At 36.0% G+C, this 24,401-nt stretch overlaps 1 protein-coding gene across 1 annotated transcript in view; it reads left to right on the top strand.

Moving 5' to 3' along the window:
* GRID2 (glutamate ionotropic receptor delta type subunit 2) overlaps window positions 1-24,401 on the top strand; it is a 1,506,291-nt gene that overhangs the window by 807,024 nt on the left and 674,866 nt on the right. The window contains 1 exon segment of the mRNA XM_065907436.1: window positions 293-498. Within this exon segment, the coding sequence (XP_065763508.1) occupies window positions 293-498 (206 nt within the window).

The following is a 24,401-nucleotide window of genomic DNA, read 5'->3' as shown; positions in this document are numbered from 1 at the left end:
AGGATCTTCCCCAACCACCTCCCTCTATGTTGTTCTAACATTTTCTAGAGGTGAGATCATTTAGAAAGCTCAGTGGAGTGAAATTAATTTTTAAAATAACAATACATTTTTCATCTAAACACATTAAATTCTACTCAACCTTAACCATATCTGAGAGTTCCATCAGCTACTCCATTAGTAGTTTAAACAGCCTACAATATTGAACAATAAACTATATTGATTTAAGTGAAATAGATTTTATCTCCCTTCCATGCTTTTAATTCACACGTTGATGGGCTTTTGATGTTCCTAGATATCCGTGGAATCCAGGAGTTTCTGGACAAAGTGTCTCAGCAGGGGATGGATGTTGCACTTCAGAAGGTAGAAAACAACATCAATAAGATGATCACCACGCTATTTGACACCATGAGAATAGAGGAATTGAATCGCTATCGAGACACTCTCAGGCGAGCTATCCTTGTTATGAATCCTGCCACAGCCAAATCCTTCATTACCGAGGTAAGTAAAAATTGTCATGGACTGGGAATAGGGTGTAAACATTAAATGTTTCAGAATAGATCCCACAGAGGAGATGAAAATTAAGAGCAGTGTGAGGGAATTAACTACACAACTCTCATTAGCACTAATTGAGGTAGCACAGTGAATTCCTTGTTCATCACATTTACCCCGTACTGTCCAGTTAATTGCTAAGAATGCTTTGTATTTATATGTATTTAGGCACCTATCCAGGATGACTTTAAGAATTCTTATGGGGATTTAAAAGTGCTGCTTACCTGAATGGATTTCACAAATTGTCTAATATTGATACTTAATTTTTTTATGCAAGTTAAAATTTTACTTCTGAGAAAAGATTTATTTGAGTTAAAGCTATTATTGCCTAAACATGATTCCTATTATGAAAACATTTAGCAGGTTCTTCTCCTCTATATTCAGAACTCTGTAGCAAGACAAATAATTGAAACTGTCTGAAACTCTGCAAAGTGATGACCATTGTGCATTTTATGGTGCTGGATCGTCAAAATTTTAATTGTATCTGTACCTTTGGCTAGAAGCTCTGAAACTTTGTAAAAATACAGTTGAGACTATTCAATCTCTATATTCTAAAATCTTTGCTATTCCCTTAAAAAAGATTATTGTCAAGTAATTTTTGTGATCACTTTTTGACTATATATAGTGCTGAAATTAGTCATGATGTTACATACTTTCACATGGATTTTATTATTAGTTTTAAAATTTGGGGTGGCTTTATTTCACTAATATAGTTTTCTTCACTTCTGCAATATGTTTTCTTTAGCTCCCAAAGTACTGATGTAAAGCCTCCAAATTAAGAATGTGTTAGAAGTTCTTTGACACTCTATATAATTGGTATCAGAGAACTTGAAGCAGAATATAAATCACTAAGAAGAATAAAACTTGGAAAATACCTATAATGCATTTTTTATTTTAATAGAAAGCTTTGTTATTCAGTTTAAGATCAAATATAGAACTTTGACCTTTCTAGGTCTAGCAAGTAACTCAGAGAGTCTCATTGAACCACTAAATGTTTCCCCAATAGAAAGAGTATTTTCAATTTTACAAGAGTTTGTTCTCTCCTTCGAGAAAGACAAAATCTGCTAGAAGGCTGAAGGCAAATATATAAGGGCATATAATATAAATTGGAATCTTAAAATTATAATAAATAAGGTTGAAGTATCTATGGTCACTTTTGGTTGGGAAGATCAGAGAAGGCTTCATTGAGAGGGCATGTTTGAACCAGACCCAGTGGCATGAGTACTAATTCACAAAGAGAAATGGTAGTCAAGACACAGGTACAAGACCATGCCAGTCACGTTCTGGTCATGTGATGCCCACAAATTACTTAATAGCTTTGAGCTTCCATTTTGTCATCAGTAAAATGGGAATATTATTGATTTCAATTTATTATATTTGTACTGTAGATTAATGAGATATAATAAGCCTTAAAGGAGTGATTGAACAGCTGGCACCTAACAGATGCTTAAGCAATGGTAACTTCTAGATCATATTTTCTAGGTGTACATATGTATCTAGTAGTATATAGTATCTACCCGACACGTAGCAGGGGCTATGGCCCCCTGTTCTTAACTCTGAGCCTTGACACTTGTAATAATCTGCTGCTTCCATCTTTTTTCTCAAATACATAAATCTATGTTTATGATTTTCCTGAGAAATATATCTCCCTTCCTCTACCCAACCACCATTTTCCCCACTCATTTTGTCCTTCACAATTACTGATTTTATGTATAGTCTCTGTGTATCCATAATCTCTAAACTATGGGCTGGGTTTAAAGTCTCAAGCCTTTATACTCTTCTCTGATCTATATAGTGGTCCCTGCTGCTCCTTTGGCTGTTCTCAAACACTGCACCTTGATTCTGCTTTCTCATTAGTTCTAGAAACATCTCCCACTTAGAGAACAGACTGACCCCTTAAGTCCTAGACACAGCTCATTCAAAAGGCAAGTAGCATCAAATTTAAAAGGCAAGTAGCATCAGAGATCTGGAGACACACAGAATAGTTACTGACTTAGAGGATTACTTATTTAGTGGAGGAGACAAGTGTGTAACTAAATAATAAAATGTGAAAGAAAAATACTATTATAATGATGGGTAAATGGTGCTCTGGAATTCCATAGGAGAACTCACTAAGTCTGCAAGGAGTTTGGCTGAGGTCAGGAAATGTTTCACAGAGAATTTGCTTTACCAGAGTGCTACAAAATGAATAAGAATGTATTAGGCAGATAGTGATAGGCAAATGAAACTTCATTCTGTGTGTTTATGTGTGTGTGTGTGTGTGCGTGCGTGCACTCGTGTGTGTGAGAGAAAGAGGTGGGCGGGGAGATGGACAGCATTTTAAAAAGGACATACGATTGAGGATTTTATAATGAAAAGCAAGAATCCTTTGGTCTACCTAATTGTCCATCCAGTTATACTTTTCAGAAATAATTGCTTTTTTTAGACAAAACAATAATTCATTCAGGTTTTTCTGTAAGATCTTTACAAAACATAGAGCATCTTTAAATAGAAACATGTGTGTGTGAGTGCTCAGTCACTTCAGTCTGTCCAACTCTTTGTGACCCTACAGATTGTAGCCTGCCAGGCTCCCCTGTCCATGGAATTCTCCAGGCAAGAATACTAGAGTGGATTGCCATGCTCTCCCCGAGGGGATCTTCCCCACTCAGGGATCGAACTGGGTATCCTGCATTGCAGGCAGATTCTTTACCACTGAGGCACTGGGAAAGCCCCAAATAAAAACATTTATAAAACCAAAAAGGTTTGCAAAATTCAAATCCCGTGTATCATCTAGTAGCAATGGGTTGATATTTACTAATTCAGTGTTCACAGAAATTTATAAAACATAAACCTACTCCCATACTTTTCAGTTCCCCACTTCACTCCTGCCTGCCAATTGGCTTGGCATTTCCAGGCATCAGAATTGCTAGGACTTGGCAGGACACTCCTGTGCTCCGTTGCTGCCCCTATGATGGCATCAAATCCTGGCTTCTCCTACCATACTTCGGCAAATATCACTACTTCATCTGCTTTTCTTTTTCTAATTGTTGTTGTTCAGTAGTTAAGTCATGTCCAACTCTTTGCAATGCCATGAACTACATCTGCCGCCCTTCCCCATCCTTCAGTATCTCCAGGAGTTTGCTCAAACTCATGTCCATTGAGTCAGTGATGCCATCCAACAATTTCATCCTCTGTTGCCCTGTTATCATTTTACCCTCCATCTTTTTCAGCATCAGGGTCTTTTCCAGTGAATCAGCTCTTCACATCAGGTGGCCAAAGTATTGGAGCTTTAGCTTCAGCATAAAGCATTTCAATGAGTATTCTGTGTTGATTTCCTTGAGGATTGACTAGTTTAATCTCCTTGCTGTATAAGGGAGTCAGAAGAGTCTTCACCAGCACCACAATTTGAAAGCATCAATTCTTCAGTGCTCAGCCTTCTTTATCGTCCAGCACTCACATCCATACATGACTACTGGAAAACCATAACTTTGACTATACGAACTTTGTCAGCAAAGTAATGTCTCTGCTTTTTAATACACTGTTTAGGTTTGTCATAGCTTTTCTTTCAAGGAGCAAGTGTTTTTTAATTTCATGGCTTCAGTTACTGTCCACAGTGATTTTGGAGCCCCAAAAATTAAGTCTGTCACTGTTTCCATTGTTTCCTCATCTATTTGCCATGAAGAGATGGGACTGGATGCCATGATCTTAGTTTTCTGAATGTTGAGTTTTAAACCAGCTTTTTCACTCTCTCTCTTTCACCCTCATCAAAAGGCTCTTTATTTCATCTTTGCTTTCTGCCATTTCAGTAATTTATTAAAAAAAAAAAACCACTTTTCAGATGGTTTCTGTCCCTTTTTCTCATGGCTATTTGTTTACATATCTATTCAATCCCTTATATTTTATTGGGGTTTGAAAGGTATCTCAATTGACTTTCTTCAGTTATAAATTCCAGAATGTTCTTTCAGAGTTTTGGAGATTATCAGAAGACACTTTAAAGAGCTGTTGTTATAGTTGATAGTATTTCTTAAACATTTTAGATCTGTAAAGTACAACATGTAACATTTTGCCCAAATTCCAAATTTACAGTTGAGAAAATTAAAGACCTCCTTAGATGTAACCCGTTCTATTCTCCAACTTCCTCCAGCCACGTTCAACATCTTGGCAACTAGCGCTGATAGTGGATGCTAGGGGATGTGCAGAGCTGGAAACTGGTAAAGTAACTTGTCAGCAGGTCAACGGGTTACATGACTCCCAGGTCCTATGAGATATAGAAATGACTTACAATGGATTACATGATGGATAGAAAGGCAAATGACACTAGAGAGGAACTGATGCATTGGAATAATGGGAAAGAGAAAGGATCTAAATGTTATGATGAAGTCAAAGAAACAGGTTCAATAAACACTGAAGAGAGGGGGAAGAGGAAATAAGAAATTCTGGTCAAAGAAAGGGAATAGCAGAACTCCCAGCTTCACTGGTTCCTATATTTTATAAGTTGTCATGGAAAGTTGTTAAAATAGTCAAAGAAAATATCAACTTAAAATTCAAAAGAATGAGTTTTAAAAAAGAAATTGCTCACTTAGCATTGTCATTTAATTCCTAAGGGGGAAAATGGGCATATCAGTTCTGTTTGCATCTTTTTTTTTTCTGTCCCTGGAGCAATTATATGGCATTGAGTTAATTATGCTCCCTTTGAAGTCTTAGAAATTTAATATATTACATGTCCACAATTAGTGCTCCACCTCTCATTGAAGATTTCAAAGCTTTAATAAAAATACTGCAGTTATGTGCTGCTGAGTAAATCAGCCTGCTGTGATATTGATGGAAAATTATCACAATGTTCCTGTAACTGTCCTTGAAATGAATATGGTGAAACAAGAGTGCTCACATGGTTTGATTTAGATATAGATTAGGATGATATTTTGAAAAAACAGTATTTTTTATATAGGAAAAATGTTACTATGGGTGTTACATAATTTAAACCTTTTCCAGAAAGGATGGATACATCAGAATTTTTGGATCTTAACATTTAGTTTTCAGGTTTGAGAAGAAAATTCAATTCTTTGAAAATGAGAAGTTCTGTTACTTAAATGGTAATGAATATCATTGTCTATTTGCATTTTTTTTTCAAATTTTCAGAAGAACCTGAAATCTGTTTATTCAGCAATAATAAATCTGTTACATGAAATCTGTTTATTCAGCAATAATAAAAGGGAATTATCTTTTATTCCTTAATCACACTTTATGAAATAGTTTCCACTCTGTTTTACTATATCCCAGAGAACTTTGATCATGTCAAACAACAAAAAGGCAAAGTTACTTCTTCAAATGTATAAGCAGCTTGCCAGAAATAAGCCTTTATGATGGTTTAGAAAATAAGTTGTCTCAAGGAATATAGAAAGTTTCCTAGTCATCAAAGGAGTACCCTGAATATTCAAATTACTGTGATAGTTATCTAGTAGCTAGTCAAACAACCCAATTTTTACCAAGAAAAAGAAATTATTTGGAGATATTATGCAATGTCCATTTTTAGGACAAGGCTAATGTAATGATATTAGACAAAGAAACTTGACTATAATTTTTCCCCAAATATATTCCTTGCATGAAAGTCTCTATAATAATACAGTGTTCATAGATGATTGATATACATTTTTGAAGTACACTTTTTATTTAAATTTAATGTACATAATTATAGTACATATAACTGTGAAGTACAACTTAACAAATATCCATGCATCCAGCACCCAAATCAAGAAATAACATAACTAGCACTCCCAGAGTCCCTTCCTGGGCCCCACTTGGTTATAACCTTCTTGAAAGTATAACCATTAAATTGATTTAAAACACAATAAACTAGTTACAATTTATATTAAATTGTATATGCATAGAAATATACTAAGTATGTCTTTTGTCTGTTTTCTTTTGCTCAACATTATGTTTATAAGGTTTATCCACGTTGAAATAGGTAGGAAAACTATTCATTTTATTGCTCTGAATATGCCACAGTCTATGTAACTTTTATTGATGATTTTTTTTCAAGTTTTGCTCATTACAAATAGTTGGTCTATTTGTGTTTTCTTTATATGTGTATATTTTTGTTGGGAATGAAATGTCTAGCTCAAGAGGTATGCATAAATTATGTCACTTATTAATGCTAGCTGATACAGCCAGTTTTCCAAAAATTTACACCAATTTGGACTTCTACTGGGAGCAGACAAAAGTATTTCAATTTTCTACTTCCTTACCAACACTTGTTATTTCCCTTCTTCTTCATTTTATTTATACTGGTGTATATGTACTAGATTCATATTTTATTTTTAATCTGCTTTTTCCTGATGGATGAGTTATTATGTATTTATTGACTTTTTAATATTTTGCTATATGAACTGCCTATTCAAGTCATTTTATTTTTCCCCCATGATTATTAGGATCTTTATATATATTAGGGATAAAAGTCCATTTGCAAATATATTTTAACCTTTCTCCTATTGACTGTCTTTCCATCCTATATATGGTAAATTTTGATGAATAGGACATCTTATTTTTAATGCAGTCCCTTATTAATTTGCTTTCTTTATAGTTAGTGCTTTTTGTCTTTTTTTAAAAGAAAGCTTTCTATTCCAAGATCATGAAGACATATTCTCATTTTTTTCTAGACATTTTGTTTTATCATTTACATTCAAATCTGAATTTCATTTCAAATTATTTTTCATGGTAGGTGGTAGAGAAATACTTATTTTTCCTATGTTGTCTGTTATTCATTTCAACACAGGATCAATGTACCTGAATGGAAAATAAGGTTAGATTGAATAAAAAAGGAAGTTAATTAGTGTACTTGAAGTATAGGGCCATTATTCCTATACCGCATCTTATGTCTATCTTTTTTTCTCTCTTAACATGAAGCATATGACTTAAGTAGATAATGAAAGGCTATATTGATGATTTTGTTGCAATAAATATCTTTCTATGATCCTATAATAACAAAAGTTAATGGTGCTGGTTTCTATAATAAAAGTTGTAACTCTTTTCATGGGCTCAGTAGGCATGCATCAAGTAGCAGCTAATGGCCAGTCACTCAAAAATACAACTGCTCTATATGGATATGATCTTTACAATGGCATAGAATTATAAGAGAAGAAAATAATTTAACTGGCGTAAAAAAAATCCATCAAACCATCCAACAAAATCTGCTTCATCCCTTATTTAGTCTTTTATTATAGTTATCAATTATGATTAAATTTTTCTCAAATCCAAGTTTTTACTTTAGCTCAGTATTATATTGAACTGAAAGGCAGTTCTGTTACTAGCCAACCCACAGCTTTGGACTTTTATTTTTCAAATGAGAAAGTATCAAGTTTATTTTACTTCCACTTGACCAAAATCATGCATGACAAATCTTACTTGTGTTAACGAGGCCTGAAAGCGCCTTAGTATTTGCTTTTCTGGTTGGAGTTCTATTTAACTCTCAGAAGTCCTCCCTGAAGATGGGAATTAGGTTCCAGTGAGTCCAAATTTCCAAATAAGATGGATCCGATTCACCTCTTTTCTGTGACAACTGACTTGGGTATTGATCTTGATAGACAGTTTGCTACTGATTCCTCCTAATAATCTGAAGGTCGTTTAACAATTTTGGCAAATCTAATTTGATGGTTTTTATTTTCTATAACTTTTTGATGAATTCAACATTTTCATTCTATTCTATTTATTTAAATGAAGTTAAAAAATAAAATACCTGAACATAAATGAAAGCTGTACTTATTTGAAATATGAAATCACAATTGCTTCAGCTTTTAAGACAAAGGAATTCAAATCCTTCTCTAATTCAGTATTCATTTATTCATTCATTCAGACAATGTGTTTAAAGCTTTTCTGTGTAAAATAATGTGAAAGGCACTGCTAGGAATACAATCATTAAAGATATATGGGTCTAGCCTCCAAGGAACAGACAAATTGATAAGAAAAATGTTGTAAACATAGAACATAGTAAAACCACAAGAAAATAAGCACTTAAGTTACTCTTCTCAACCCCCAGAGGGAATTGAAAATAAAGACAAAATTTCTATCTAAAAATTTAATCAAACCAAGTTTGTAGATGGGCTTCCCAGGTGACTCAGACGGTAAAGAATCTGCCTGCAATGCAGGAGACCTGGGTTCTATTCCTGGGTTGGAAAGATGCCCTGGAGGAGCTCATGGAAAGCCACCTAGTATTCTTGCCTGGAGAATCCCCATGGACAGAGGAGCCTGGTGGGCTACAGTCCATGGGGTCACAAAGAGTCGGACATGACTGAGTGACTATGCACAAAGTTTGTAGATAATGTGTAAAATTACACAGGCCTAGAAAAAAATTTTTTTTCCTTTGTTATGCGGTAACTGAGACACCTTCTCTACTTTAAGAAATTCTTATTGTAACTTATTATAGTCCTATCAAAGCAAATTTGTAATGTGAATGGATCCAAGACTGATTAAATTTATATTGACTTTTTGCTCCATGAAGTAATGTGGACAAATAAAAACAAAGAGATTAGGTAAAATAGACCTAATGATAAATTCGAGGATCAAGACTTGCCACTGTTTGTCTGTTACTGCTTAGAAAAGAAGATATCAGACTTAGAAGGCAAGGACTTGCCAACATACAAAGGTTTCTCTGTCAATGCCAGGCACAATTTCTTAGGCCTTAACCATGGTCTGAGTGAAATAATTTCAAAATTATGTACCTCTTGTTTCTGCTCCCATTCTCATTCCCATTACACTTTGAAGCTGGGAGAATGGGGAGCCACTGCATTTAAGCAATAGAAAGATATGTTTGCTGCAAATAAATAAATTAGTAATTTAATTAATATGCCAGTTTCTAGTAAATTCACTTAGTATATAATGAAAAATACATGATATAAATACCATTATTTTCCATTTCCAAACCAAAACATAGGTTATTGCATTCTGCCCTGCTGTTCTAAGCAGCCATGGCAAATGAATCTTAGTTAGGACTAGAGTCTAAATCTATTTGCCAACCTGGGTTAGTGTGAATCAGTCTCCTAGAACTTAATCAATTCTTTAAATGCTTACTGACAAAAATCAATGCTTTAGATTTGTAGGGGATCAGATTTTAAGGTGTAGCCACCATGAAGCTTTGTTAAAAAGTAAGCAGATGGCCCTAAGCTACAATTCTATTCAGAATTTTTCTCACTGTAATATAGATACATAGGAAGTAAATAAACTGTTTAGGTTGAGAAAATTTAAAAGATTCATTTGAGTTTTAGAGCAAACTCTATTTTTAATAGAATACACAAAACTGTAGCATAAGAGGATTCAAATATTAAACCTATATGTGTCTGCCCAACACTAAAATTATGTGAACATATGGGTCCATTAATTTCAAACATGAATTATTTTAAATATGTATATTACTTGATGAGGCAACATTTAAGTCAATTCTTGAAATTCATATTTATTACTTGGATTTAAGGCAATTTTGTAGAAAGGTATCCTTCTGTGAATGAAGAACAGCATGTATAAAGATACTGAGAAGGAAAATTGCAGGAAGCTGGGTGGGACAGGGGACACATGCTAAGGGAAGTAGAATTTTAGGATGTAAAACCTTAATTGTATCAGACTGGTATGTGAAAAACTTTGAATGTCAAACCTAAAGAAGGAGACTGGCTACAAAGGCATCATGATCATGGAGTTTGAATTCAGTTTATGCTTCACTCTTAAATAGCTGTGTAGCTCTGACCAAGTCACTTAAAATCATTTAGCTTTGTTTTCCTCATTTATAAAATAGAGTAATTCCTGGATCTCAGTTATTTTCAAGTCCATATTTGGTAATGAAAATAGAATGTGTAGAATAATGTTCATACCTAGCAAAAATTTAACAAGTCTTAGTTGTACAGTGCTCTAGAACTATAGAGTAGAGTAAATAAGAAAATGCAATGGTGTTAGTAGACTTGGAAATTGATTAGGTATGTGAAATGCGGTTGAGACATAGGAAAAAAGATGGATCCTATGTTTCAAGTCTGAGTTTCAATGATGTCAATGTTATGAAATCAGAAGTATAAAAAAGGAACAGATTTTGAGATAATTAGATAAAATTTCAGTCATAAATTTGATGTTATTCTGGAACATCTAGATTGAGACATGCATGTGACCGATGAAAATGAAAGAATGGAACCCAACAGTCCTAAGGAAAAGCTGTCGTATTTGTCAATGTGATGATCATTGGTGAACTTTGAAAAAACATTTCTGTTAAAATTTTGTGAGGAAAAAATAAAGATTGTAAGGAAATAAAGTGTTGTTAGCAAATAAGCAGAGTAAGGGGCATCTCATTGAAGTCTGGAAGCAAAAAGGAGGACCACATAGTGCTGTATCATGGGAAGACACCTACTTCAAGGAAGATGTTTTCTAAGTATGGAAACTCATGTGGAAAGAGAAGATGATGATGTAATATACAGGAAAAGAATCAATGTAGAATTATTGAAATGAAGTAGGATCACTTTTATAAATATATTTGTAAGAGAGGCAGTAAGGAAGGATAAAAATGCAGAGAATTTTAAAGGTAACAGAAATGCTCAATTGCATTTGGGTCGAATGCATAGTGGAATCAATAGATTCTAATTCATTTTTCTGTGAGTGGTTAGTAGACTGTATGTGCAGGCCATGGGGAAAAATGAAGTAAAAAAAAAACGATGGCTGATTCAGGTTGGGGACTAGCTGAAAACCTAGTAAAGAAGGACCAGGCTTCTGAATCATTATACAGGTGACATAAGACACGTTGGGAAGGAACTGATTTCCGGTAAGAAACTAACCTCCTAATGTGAGTTACCAGCTTTATGAAAGAAACATATACTAAATTTTCCTTATAGTTTGTTTGAACTTACATAGTAAGTCTAGACTTTAGTTCCAAAAAAGTGTGTTAAATGGATTAATACTTCAGAGATGAACGAAAGTGTTTTTACCTAGAAATATTTCAGAAATATCTCAGCTTTGGCACTACTGACACATTGACCCAGATAAGTCTTTGTTTTGGAATGCTGTCCTGCGCAGTGTAATCTGTTCAGCAATATCCCTACTCAGTAGACACCAAACATGGCAGTCAAAAAAGTGCCAGATGTTCCCATTAGTTGGAGATAGGGTTCAGTTCACTTCAGTTCAGTTCAGTCATGTCTGATTCTTTGCGACCCCATGAACCATAGCATGCCAGGCCTCCCTGTCCATCACCAACTCCCGGAGTCCACCCAAACCCATGTCCATTGAGTCAGTGATGCCATCCAACCATCTCATCCTCTGTCGTCCCCTTCTCCTCCTGCCCTCAATCTTTCCCAGCATCAGGGTCTTTTCAAATGAGTCAGCTCTTAGCATCAGGTGGCCAAAATATTAGAGGTTCAGCTTCAACATCAGCATTAGCAATGAACACCCAGGACTGATCTCCTTTAGGATGGACTGCTTGGATCTCCGTGCAGTCCAAAGGACTCTCAAGAGTCTTCTCCAACACCACAGTTCAAAAGTGTCAATTCTTTGGCGCTCAACTTTCTTTATAGTCCAACTCTCACATCCATACATGACCACTGGAAAAACTGTAGCCTTGCCTAGATGGACCTTTGTTGGCAAAGTAATGTCTCTGCTTTTTAATATGCTGTCTAGCTTGGTTATAATTTTCCTTCCAAGGAGGAAGCATCTTTTAATTTCATGGTTGCAGTCACCATCTGCGGTGATTTTGGAGCCCACAAAAATAGTCTGACACTGTTTCCACTGTTTCCCCATCTATTTGCCATGAAGTGATGGGACCAGATGCCATGATCTTAGTTTTCTGAATGTTGAGATTTAAGTCAACTTTTTCACTTTCCTCTTTCATTTTCATCAAGAGGCTCTTTAGTTCTTTTTCACTTTCTGCCATAAGGGTGGTGTCATCTGCATATCTGAGGTTATTGATGTTTCTCCCGGCAGTCTTGATTCCAGCATGTGCTTCCTCCTGCCCAGCGTTTCTCATGATGTGGTCTGCATATAAGTTAAATAAGCAGAGTGACAATATGCAGCCTTGATGTACTCCTTTCCCTATTTGGAATCAGTCTGTTGTTCCATGTCCAGTTCTAACTGTTGCTTCCTGACCTGCATACAGATTTCTCAAGAGGCAGGTCAGGTGGTCTTGCATTCCCATCTCTTTCAGAATTTTCCACAGTTTATTGTGATCCACACAGTCAAAGGCGATGGGGTGGCCATATTAAAATCATCCCTGGTTAATATTATTGATCTAGAGCTATTCAGTGTTTGAAAAACTAAAACTGTTTTATAGAATTTTTATTGCTGGCATATGACACCTGCATTTCACTTTTCCTCTAATAATAGCTAGTCAACATTCACTGGACCCTTTTCAGATGTCTGAGACTATAATAATCACTCTATAGGCTGTCTTGTATAATCCTCAAAGAATCCAGTGAGATGGGTATAATAGTTTCTTCAATCCACAGATAAAAAAATTAAAGGAATGATTAATATGCATTTGTCCATCTAAGTAGATTGTTTGCCTTTTAATTTTAGTTAACTTAGTCATTATTTTTTACATTTTTACTATTTTCTGCTGCTGCTGCTAAGTCACTTCAGTCGTGTCTGACTCTGTGCGACCCCATCCCTGGGATTTTCCAGGCAAGAACACTGGAGTGGGTTGCCATTTCCTTCTCCAATGCATAAAAGTGAAAAGTGAAAGTGAAGTCGCTCAGTCATGGCCGACTCTTAGTGACCCCATGGACTGCAGCCTACCAGGCTCCTCCATCCATGGGATTTTCCAGACAAGAGTACTGGAGTGGGGTGCCATTGCCTTCTCCATTACTATTTTCTAACAGTGTTCATATATGACTTCCCTTGTGGCTCAGACAGTAAAGCGTCTGCCTACAAAGCAGGTGACCGGGGTTCCATCCTTGGGTGGGGAAGATCCTCTGGAGAAGGAAATGGCAACCCACTCCAGTATTTTGCCTGGAAAATCCCTTGGACGGAGGAGCGTGGTAGGCTATGGTCCATAGGGTGGCAAAGAGTCGGACACAACTGAGCAACTTCACTTTTATTTTCAACAGTGTTCATAATTAGTTGTTTTTTGGAAAGAATACAGTTGGTTTTCAAGTAATACTTATCTCTCTATCTTCAACTGCAAGTTTATGTTATAGTCTCTGGACTTGCCATCAGATAGCCAAATCAGTATGATCTAATTTTAGCACACAATAAATTTTTAACACAAAATAAATGGAACCGCAAAAAGCAATTAATTGTATACATAAACTGATAAAGCATAACTAATTGGTGGCAAGAAATCTGAGTTGATTCTGAACATTGTAAAGTAGTTGCCATTAGCAGTAATTAACATTTATTGAGGTGTTTTTTTTTTTTTTTTTTTTTTTTTTTTTTAATGTGCCTAACACCTAAGTGGAGAAGGCAGTGGCAACCCACTCCGGTACTCTTGCCTGGACAATCTGATGGATGGAAGAGCCTGGTAGGCTGCAGTCCATGTGGTTGCGATGAGTCGGACACGACTGAGCGACTTCACTTTCACTTTTCACTTTCATGCACTGGAGAAGGAAATGGCAACCCACTCCAGTGTTCTTGCCTGGAGAATCCCAGGGAGTGGAGAGCCTGGTGGGCTGCCGTCTTTGGGGTCGCACAGAGTCGGACACGACTGAAGTGACTTAGCAGCAGCAGCAGCAGCAACACATAAGTGTTTTTTACATATCAACACATTTAATCCTCATACCAATTATAAGAGGTAGATGTAAATGTTTGACTTCATTTTACAAAAAAGAAAAATGAGCTACAAAGAGATTGTGAAAGTAGCCCAGGTCACACAGCAAGAAAGAGCAAAGCCAAGTCTAGACCATTCTTAAGGAGTATACTATGTTGTGTTACCTCTCCAGGTACACAGTACATGTGAAAAAAATCATTCTGACTTTTTGTGTATGACAAAGAAATAGTTGGTATGCCTGTGTGTGTGTGTGTGTGTGTGTTTTAGTTGTAAGTTGTGTCCAACTCTTTTGCAGCCCCTTGGACTGTAGCCAGCCAAACTCTTCTGTCCATGGGATTTCCCAGGCAAGAATACTGAAGTGGGTCCCATTTCCTTCTCCAAGGGATCTTCCCAGCCCAGAGATAAAACCTGTGTCTCCTGCATTGGCAGACAAATTCTTTACTTCTGAGCCACCAAGGAAGCCCAGTTGGTGTGCATAACTGCCAGTAAATTATATTTGAAAAGTGTTTTCACTGGGGTGAGCTAATGGAAAATTACTGGAGGACATGATGGGGAGCTCAGTCAATGTGATTAGGTCATCTGTGTTTGTAATTGGTGTTTACCAAACTTAGACTCCTATCCTACCACAGAGATGTATCTTCCTTGATTATTTCATCTCACAGGAATGGCTCCTAGGTCTTTGAGAAAGACATTGTTAGTGTTGTAAAACTAGCAAGAGGCTGGAAGAAGATTTGTATCTTAAAGGAAAAGAGGAAGAGTGTATGATTGCAAATATTCTAAAGTAAATGTTCTAAGAAAGAGGATCTCAAAGGTCTAGATTCAGAAAGAAAACTGTTGAAAGCTTAGTGAAGCTGAGGAGAACGTTAAATTGTCTTGGGTCAAACATAGATAGGATATTTGGACTAAATAGATTCTGTTTAACTGTGTTTGCTTATGATTCATATAATATATATTGAGTTATGTTTATATATTTAACAATCATTGAATGCATATTCAGCTATATAATTTAAAGACATATATTCTCATTGTCATGTGAAGGAATTTTTGGAATGAAAGGAATTGTTAGAGCTCTAGTGGCTCTCAAGATAGTATGTAATTACTGACGTGACAAAACCATTAGATATACTGAATGTGAACTTTCAGAACAAAAGAGTAATATTGATTTAATCTAAGAGGTTCAGGTAGACAACCTCATATGGGACTTCTGGAGGAAACAGATGGCAATAATGACTACCCATTGCTAAATTCCCTCAAGCATGGCTAAAAAAAGGGCAGGACCAGAAGGTTGGGAAACGTGGGGACCAAAAGACACATGAACCTGACTATGTTTCATAACAAGACATATCTGCCTTTGCTCAGAGTCCTGAAATAAATTTTCAGCATGATCCAAACACTTTCTTGGTGCATCTGACCTGAGTTCACTATAGCTACAAACAAAAGTTTCACAAACTCTCAGTAGAAATGAAATCACAGTTTCAAGACATACAGATTTTGATGAGTAAAGCATAAGCTTTACATGTTTATGATTGTTTTTAGAATTGTAAACCTTAGAGTATTCCTAAATTATACCGACTCTATCCTATCTAGTTTGCTCTATTTCAAGATAAATTGGTTTGAAAATAAACTAAGACCATAAAATAAACCCATCATCCTAGCATTTTGGAAATGTATATACACATTTAAAAATAAGCTTAAATTATTGCATATTGCATCAAATTCCAGGGCCACTGATTCCTTGAAGTCAGATTCATTTGACTTCCTGAAAATGAATTGGTTTTCATGAAGCTATTTAAATTTATTGAGTTACTATTAGCATCTAAACCCAAATAAAATTTGAGAAGTACTGGGCCTGGACATATCTCTGCAATTCTCATTAATATTTGCATCTGTTAAGTGTCAGAATTGCCATTGACTAAGACACATGTGATTAGTGACCAACACTAAACATACAATCCTGCACTTATATAGTGATTTATAATTGATGTGACTTATAATTGATATTAATTATATTCTTAGATTATGAAGTACTATGATTAAAAGCATGCATATTACTGAAGAACTATTTGTCCATCCATATTAAATGGTAAATGTATGGAACTTTTATATCTATGGATATATGGATCTAGCTATGGGGAATTTCAAAAATACCTTTACCTGGATTCCCTCCCAGGGCTTTGCATATGGTGTTAGTGGTAAAGAGCCTGCTGGCCAATGCAGGAGATAAGACTTAAGAGACTTAGATTAGATCCCTCGGTCAGCAAGATCCCCTGGAGGAGGGTATGGCAACCCATTCCAATATTCTTGCCTGGAGAATCCCATGGACAGGGGAGCCTGGTAGGCTACCATCCATGGCATTGCACAGAGTCAGACATAACTGAAGCGACTTAACATGCATGCAGATCCCCTACCAGAACCCTAAATCATGACTTCTGAAGTGAAGTGCAGGCATTGGTGTTTCTAAAAATCTCCTCAGGTAACTGGCACAGAGAAATTAAAAACTGCTCTTGACCACTGCTTCTCAAGCTTTAATGTGGGCACTAGTCTCCTGGAGATTGTATTAGAATGAAAATTCTGATTCTGTGGATACAAGCCTGAGATTTTATATTTCTATCAGAATCCCAGAAAACATTAGACAGAGCATATGTATTTTCTATCATCCGTTCTGTTGACCAGCGCTCTTCTAGACCTTGCATTTTATATATATATATATATATATAATATATATATATATATATTATATATATATAAACCAATGGTTTATAAAATAAAATATATATATATATAAACCATTTGTCTGAAATTCAGAATAGTAGCCTTTAGGGGAGTAAAGAAATTTATTATCAAATCTTCTCTAACAATGTAAATAATTTTTTAGTATAAGTAATTGAGAATTTTTGTAATTAATCCACGTTGTTGTTTAGTCACTAAGTCATGTCCAGCTCTGTGACCCCATGGACTATAGCCTGCCAGGCTCCTCTTTCCATGGGATTTTCCAGGCTAGAATACTAGAGTGGGTTGCCATTCCCTTCTGCCGGGGATCTTCCACAATCAGGGATGGAACCTGCATCTCCTGCATTGGCAGGTGTAGTCTTTACCACTGAGCCACCTGAGAAGCCCCAGTTAATCCATACCTAATTGTATTTCAGACTGTAGCATGTTTCTTGATCCAGCAGCTGGAGGCACATTAGCTGTTGAAAAAGAGTTATTTTCTCTTAATCCTCACCAACTAAACTATTGGAACTCTGGTATTCTCTGAACTGATAGTGCAGGACCCCAAGGGTGCCTCAAAACCTACCATTTCCTTTCACTTTCCCCAAGTTTCTGCTATTGAGGTGTTTACTTGATGACCCATTTGCTCCAAATGTAACTTGGAGACATGTTACTGAAGTTCAGCCTTTGTACCCAGGTGCCAGATTAAATCTCAGAGACAGTTTTGGGTGAAATAGAACTAAAGCTATTTAGCTTTATTGCTTTGCCAGGCAAAGAAGGCCACAGTGGGCTAATGCCCTCAAGACCGTGTGTCCTGCTCGTAAAGGGTTAGTGAGGAGTCTCAAAACATTCGAGGACCAGGGCATGATCAGCTCCTGGACATTCTTCTGATTGGTTGGTGGTGACATAATTGGGAGTCAGCATCCTCACCCAGCTGGTTGAGTCTCCAGCTGGTCCAGGGTCTACATCCTTGTGGGCCACATACAGTTAACTTCTGCCAGCTGGTACAGGTTTAAGTGTCTGGAAAACAGCTAAAAGGACATGACTTAGAATACTATCTGTACTCACTGAGGAAGAACTAAAGAGCCTTAACTTGGTTTAATGGCTAAATTATTATTATTTTGTCTCAGTTGACTGTTTTCCTTTCTTTCTTCATTTCCTCACTTCTCTGATTAAGTTTATTCTCATTGAATAAATAAAATTTATTTTTATTATTATTATTATTAAAAGTATTCTTATGAATGTTTTTCTACAGACAAAAGGCAGGCAGAGGATATGGATAGGAGTCTCTCCTAGGAAGGTCTCACAGTGTCCCTCTCACTTACAGACTGATGCTACTATTTGGAAAATTTACATGTCACTCTCACATCAGGCTGCAGCCAACACCACTGTCCAGGGTCTCCAGGCCACAGCAAAATGTCTCCTCCAATCCAACAGCAGGATCTCAAAACTAAATCTTACTCCCCTAAGAACTGAGCTCTCAATCGAGGTTGGACCATATTCCTTGGAGAACGAGTGGATCTAACTAAGTCATCTAGCAGTCAGCCTCCAAATGTTCAGGTGTCTTTCCTTTTAATTAAGCAGCTTAAGCAAGTATCCCACCCTGCCAGCCTTTCAGACATAAAACAAGCAACAGTTGAGATGGCTGAAGCTAAGCCATGCTGGGGACCCCAGAACAAAACAATATTGCTCCTTAAAATGTGCATATACTTGGAACACAATAATCACTTCATATTTACTCTGAAAAAGCAGAATTCTGACAACAGGATAACCAAAAATAAACACCAACAAAAGGTTGGCCTTTAAATTTCCCTACTGATTAACTTTGTTTTTCTAGCTTTGTTTCATGGTCACACATCTTTGTGAATTTTGGTTCTTTTAAAAACTTTTACCAGCATTCTCATTATTATTGTTATCCTTTTGATTGTAAGCTTCATGAGGTTAAGGTTCTCTATTTCTTTAACTTTAAATCTCACATCATATGCTAATATATTGCATATAGACTGCTCTAACTAAGTGGTAAATTTTTGAGGTGAAATTTGATTTTGGCTTTGAGGGTTTTAGACATAACTGATTTAAATAAGAACTAAGTCACATAAACCAGGATGAATCAAAAATTTTCCTTCTTATCTATTGCATTCTTTCTCCTTGCAAATGTTTATGTATTTGCCTTATGTTAAATTCAATCTTAAAATCAGTACATTCTGCCTAACCAATAATTTCTTGAAACATAACTGAAAGTAAATAGTCTCCTCAGCTAATGACCCATCCCCTGCTTAGAGAGTCTACTCTTTATCGTTTGTCAGTGGATTGCTAGAATTTCCATGAAGAGATTAAATGAAGTAATATTCAATATTCAGTTTAATCAACTTTATTTTTTTAATTGGAGGAGATTAAAATAGCTGGTAAAACATGAGCATATTTATGTATTTATTTCCAATATTATTGTTTTAATTATCCAGATTGAGAATTAGCCTGGTTTAAAATTAGCAAGGATATAAGACTTCGGATATCCAGTTCTCATCTCTGAATAAGTAATCCTTGTTTAGTTCTCTAAGGGAGGGAAAAACTTTTCTTCCTCTACTCACCTGAGGCTTCAAGCATCAAACTGATATAAGAGATTAACAACAGCAAAAACATAACAAACAAATTAAAGAAAACAAAAAACAGACCTAGTCACAAACTTCAGGGGAAGAAAAAAAATATTTTCCTTCTATTCTTATAGGTTCTCAGCGGGTTGGCTGGGACCCCTATAATAAAAAAAAAAAAAAAAAAAAAAAAAAAAAAAAAAAAATTAAGGAAAAAAAAACAAACAAACCTAGAAGTTTATTGAAATGTTTATGTGTATATCACATATATACATGGGGTTAATTCAGGGATGAGTAACAAATAATTGCCTGGAACTTGTGCTTAAATGCCATCTTCACCCAAAACAGAAGAAGAAGGGTATGAGGAAGGCAAGTGATAAGAAGGTGGCCAGAAAAAGTACAATAAACAAAGGTCTGGTTTGTTTTGCAAATTTAAATTGATACCTTCTCCAGTGATAAGAGGCTCTTGTGATTAAGAGTTATCCCACTCTTGATGATACAGAGATGTGACTCAAGGAGGATTTTAGGATTTATATGCCATCCAACCTAGTGTGGAGAAGAAGCTAGACACAGGAAAAAGGATTAGGGGCTGCTGGGAGGGGAGATAGCAAGTCTGGGAAGGTATGGTACAGAAAAAGTATGGTACATAAAGAGTGTTCAGTAAGGTTAGCTTTGCAGGTTCAAAGGCAGGGCCTTGTTCATTGATAAGAGCGGTAAAATGTCATCTTCACATCACTGGTTTGGAGAGAGAGAGGTTGTTGTTTTTGGTTGTTGCTTGTTGTGTTGTTGTTCAGTTGCTCAGTTGTGTCCAACCCCTTGCAACCCCATGGACTGCAGCATGCCAGGCCTCCCTGTCCTTCACCATCTCCCGGAGCTTGCTCAAACTCATGTCCATTGAGGCAGTGATGCCATCCAACCATCTCATCCTTTGTCATCCCCTTCTCCTCCTGCCTTCAATCTTTCCCAACATCAGGGTCTTTCCTAATGAGTGGGCTCTACACATCAGGTGGCCAAAGTATTGGAGCTTCAGAGTCAGCATCAGTCCTTCCAATGAATATTCAATACTGATTCCCTTTAGGATAGACTGGTTGGATCTCCTTGTAGTCCAAGGGATTCTCAAGAGTCTTCTCCAACACCACAGTTCAAAAGGATCAATTCTTTGGTGCTCAGCTTTCTTTATGGTCCAACTCTCACATCCATTCATGACTACTGGAAAAAACATAGTTTTGACTGTAAGGACCTTTGTTAGCAAAGTAATATCTCTGCTTTTTAATACACTGTTGACATCTTAACAAATAAAAATCTTCTTTTATAAGTGTAAATTTCCTTAAAAAAAATATATGCTTTGTTTTTAGAGCTTTCCCTACTTCTGCTGTTTCTCAGTTGCCTTCAACTCAGAATAATCCTTATGCCAAAGTGGTGTATTTGGGGGTGGCATACTCTGTTCCTCTAGTTTTTTTTCCTCTGTGTGCAACTAGCATTTTAGATCTGCTTCTTGGAAGGTCAGCAGTTTGTTTGGACAGGGCTTCCCAGCATGGCATTTTTCAGTATTGTTATATTCAGTATCTGATTCCAGGCATCTGTTCTTTAATTATTTATGGCCACCTCCTTCCAAACTGGACTGTGGGCACCAGAAAACTGACTGGAAACTGATGCCCTACAAAATGGTAAAATATAATTTAAATATCAAGACTAAGGAAAGAATAAATTAGAACAGAAGGTTAAATTTTAGAAGAGAAATTACCATATCAAAATATAGATCAGGATGTTGCATAATTCCTCCCAGTAAAATGGTTAACTCCTTGAGGTCAGGGACTATTATACATATCATGTTCCATCAGTATTTGGCACAGCACCTACATGTAATTGATGCTCAATAAATACTGATGATTCATTTTATTTCATTTATTTGTGAAAAAGCAAAGCAGAAAAAAAAAAGTGTGCCTTACATATCATGAAAACAGTTTCTTTTTTATTGATGAGAGCCTGCCGGAATGAGAACCCTGACACAATTGTAAAGAGTTAGGGAACTGACCCACTCTCAGATAGCTTCCCTTCCTGGCTGGTTTTAAACACCTGGAGGAATAAAACACTGAAAAATCTTTGTGGTGTTTGCAGTTAAGCTTGAGTTTAGTCTCACAGCTCTCAGTGTGGACACTCATTTCCAAAATTTAATGCGAATGCTTGAGGGGTGAAATTGGCTAAATGATACTAACAGAGGAAAGGAACTCCAATTTAACATATATTCACTAATTATGTTATTATTATTCTTAATTGTTTCAAAACATAAAGGATGAAAAGTTAAAATTTTAATTGGCAAAGGAATTTCATACTAGGAAGGCACCTCTTGATTAGCAGCTGTGTAGGCAGAGGGAGGGTTGGGGGTATGGAAATTTGGCTAAGAATTCACATGGAAAAGTGTTCAGTGTGCTTCAGAATAGCTCAATCAGTACTCAGCGTGCTGTGAAAGCGCTCAACTGGTGCTCAACTTCCCGCATATTTAAATAAATTGAGAGCTTACTTTTAAAAAGTGCTCAATCCGGAGTGCTCAAGTTGTGGGGCCTATTAGCTGAATGCTAATTAACTTCTTTCCTATGGTTCACTTGTCTTAAGCAGAGGGACGCTTTTGCTGTTCACATTTCCGGTTGAACCTGGACTTTGCCGGATACATTGAGAGATCAGCATTTCTTGTGGAGGAGGCGAGCATCCAGCCCACCATTCCCATGACTTTCTTTGGCTCAGTTTCTCTGTCTCTCTCTGCCTTTCTCATGGGTTCACATTATCCTCCTCAGTATTTCTGGCTATATTGTCTTGCTTTGAAGTTACTTTGAAAAGACTAAAATAGAAGAGCTTGCTGTTTTATTTGATCTGATATCTTTTTATTCCTGATGCATGGTTTGGTTTTTCCCGAGGGCCTTTTCAATCATTTTGATATCATTGGCTCCTCAGAAGTGGTTTTGAGCATTAAGTTGAAGAAATTGTGTAGTTCCATAATGTCCACTTTTAATTTGGTTTACTCATTAGTAATATTACTTTTGAAGTAGGAAAGATGAGTCCCATAATATGCCCCATATTAAATAAATAACTCCATTTAATAATTTGCTTAAAATCAAACGAGCTATATATTTTAAGAATCTATTTTGGGGGAAAAAGATACTATACTTCACTATTGCTATAAATTTAGATGAAGATTTAAATGGAATTTTGTTTTCTGTGATTATTTCAAAATCTCATAGGATGATGCATTGATGTGTGAGTGCAGTTTTTAAAATACATTCAAATGATGTCATGTATTCCCTTTGCAAGTATTTCATTATGCATTTTTAAAAAATCTTTCGAAGTAAATATATTTATATGGTAACTGTTACCAAACCCAAACTTGTGTTCACTTTCCCATAGGCAGTAAAAAACAATCCACTGACATTTTAAGGTGAGTAAAATAACTTTTAATTAGCATCTAATGCAGGGTTAATGCATTAGCCTCCTAACTCATCTCCTAGCCAACCTCACCACAAGGCAAAAAGTGCCTTCCCATCTATAAATGTCATTGGAAAGGTCATGGGTTTTGGTGGAGATAGCAAGACTTCTTAGGCTGCAGCCATTGAAAATGTGGGTCATCTGACTCCAAGGTTCTCCAAGCAACATTCTACTTTAACTGGCTTCAATATTGGGCTACCTGGAGAAAGTAGCTTGGAGAAAGACTCAGTTGATCAAGTGAATACATTGTTAGAAAATGTTATTCAATATAAATTTTATGTCAATCATAACTCAATTAAAAAAGAAAGAAAATATGTTAGCTACTCATATTCCCATATGTATGAAAAGGATATGAATCTCACTGGAAATGAATACATTTGCATCAGGACTTTCTATCCCAGTCAGAATTTTGCTAATGTGATTCTGCATGAGTGATGGGATAGTGACCAGTGTTCTCATAATAACCACTTCCTGAGACTGCAGTGCTAATGGTCTGACCTTGGATAGTGATGAATTCACTAAGGTAACGACTATCACACCTTGAAGCCACTTGAGAAACTTGCTGGATGTCAAAATCACATTTACAGTTTTTCTCTTTGAATTTCTGTTGAATGTATGTGATGTTTTCACAGTAATGCCATGCTCAATTTTGTGAGCATAATGAACATTATTTTTTTAAACCATTATTACCCTGGTATTCAAAGCTATAAAACTAAGGCAATACAATGAAAATTAATAATTGATATTTTTAGTAACCTGAGGTTGCTTATAATGATAATAGCCAATTAGGATTATCTCTTTTATAAAACAAAATGAAGGAATTTGGGTAACAGAGCTTTCTTCACAAATTCTGCCCAGTGGCTATAAGAGGCAGCATCGTGTTATTACTTTGCTCTAAAATGAAGATAGAAATGTATGCCCTGTTGCCCCTCACTGTTTGGCATATTGGAACTTGTTTATTAAATTACCCTTTACAGAGCTTCACCATGTTCTCTCTCTCTGAAAATGAAAGCTAATTCAGCTTTCTTATCTTTATGATAGAAAAAAATGATATCTAGAATTGGAGTTTACCATGCAATCATACATTCAAGTGATGTATTTATTTTAATAAATCAAGAAGGTATTTAGGTGGTTTGTGTCAATTTTAAACAATTATCTTTTTTGTTTTACTTGACCTAGTTAATGATTTGCAAACAGATATGATTCAACAAAGCATTAGTTAAAATGTTCAGTGAAATCTTAAAACAACTGCTTTTCATATTCCTGAACAATAGGAGGTTCCAGGTTCAGCCTACTGTGAGGTGTGTGGGGCTTGTTTGCAATCAGCTCTGACATTTTCAGAAATTTCCACTACAAAGGAGTTCTATTTTGAAAAACACTTA

This window comes from Muntiacus reevesi, chromosome 16, assembly GCF_963930625.1.
Source record: "Muntiacus reevesi chromosome 16, mMunRee1.1, whole genome shotgun sequence".
NCBI lineage: Eukaryota > Metazoa > Chordata > Mammalia > Artiodactyla > Cervidae > Muntiacus > Muntiacus reevesi.
The sequence above is the reverse complement of the archived record's forward strand: the minus strand, read 5'-3'. Positions and strand labels throughout refer to the sequence as shown.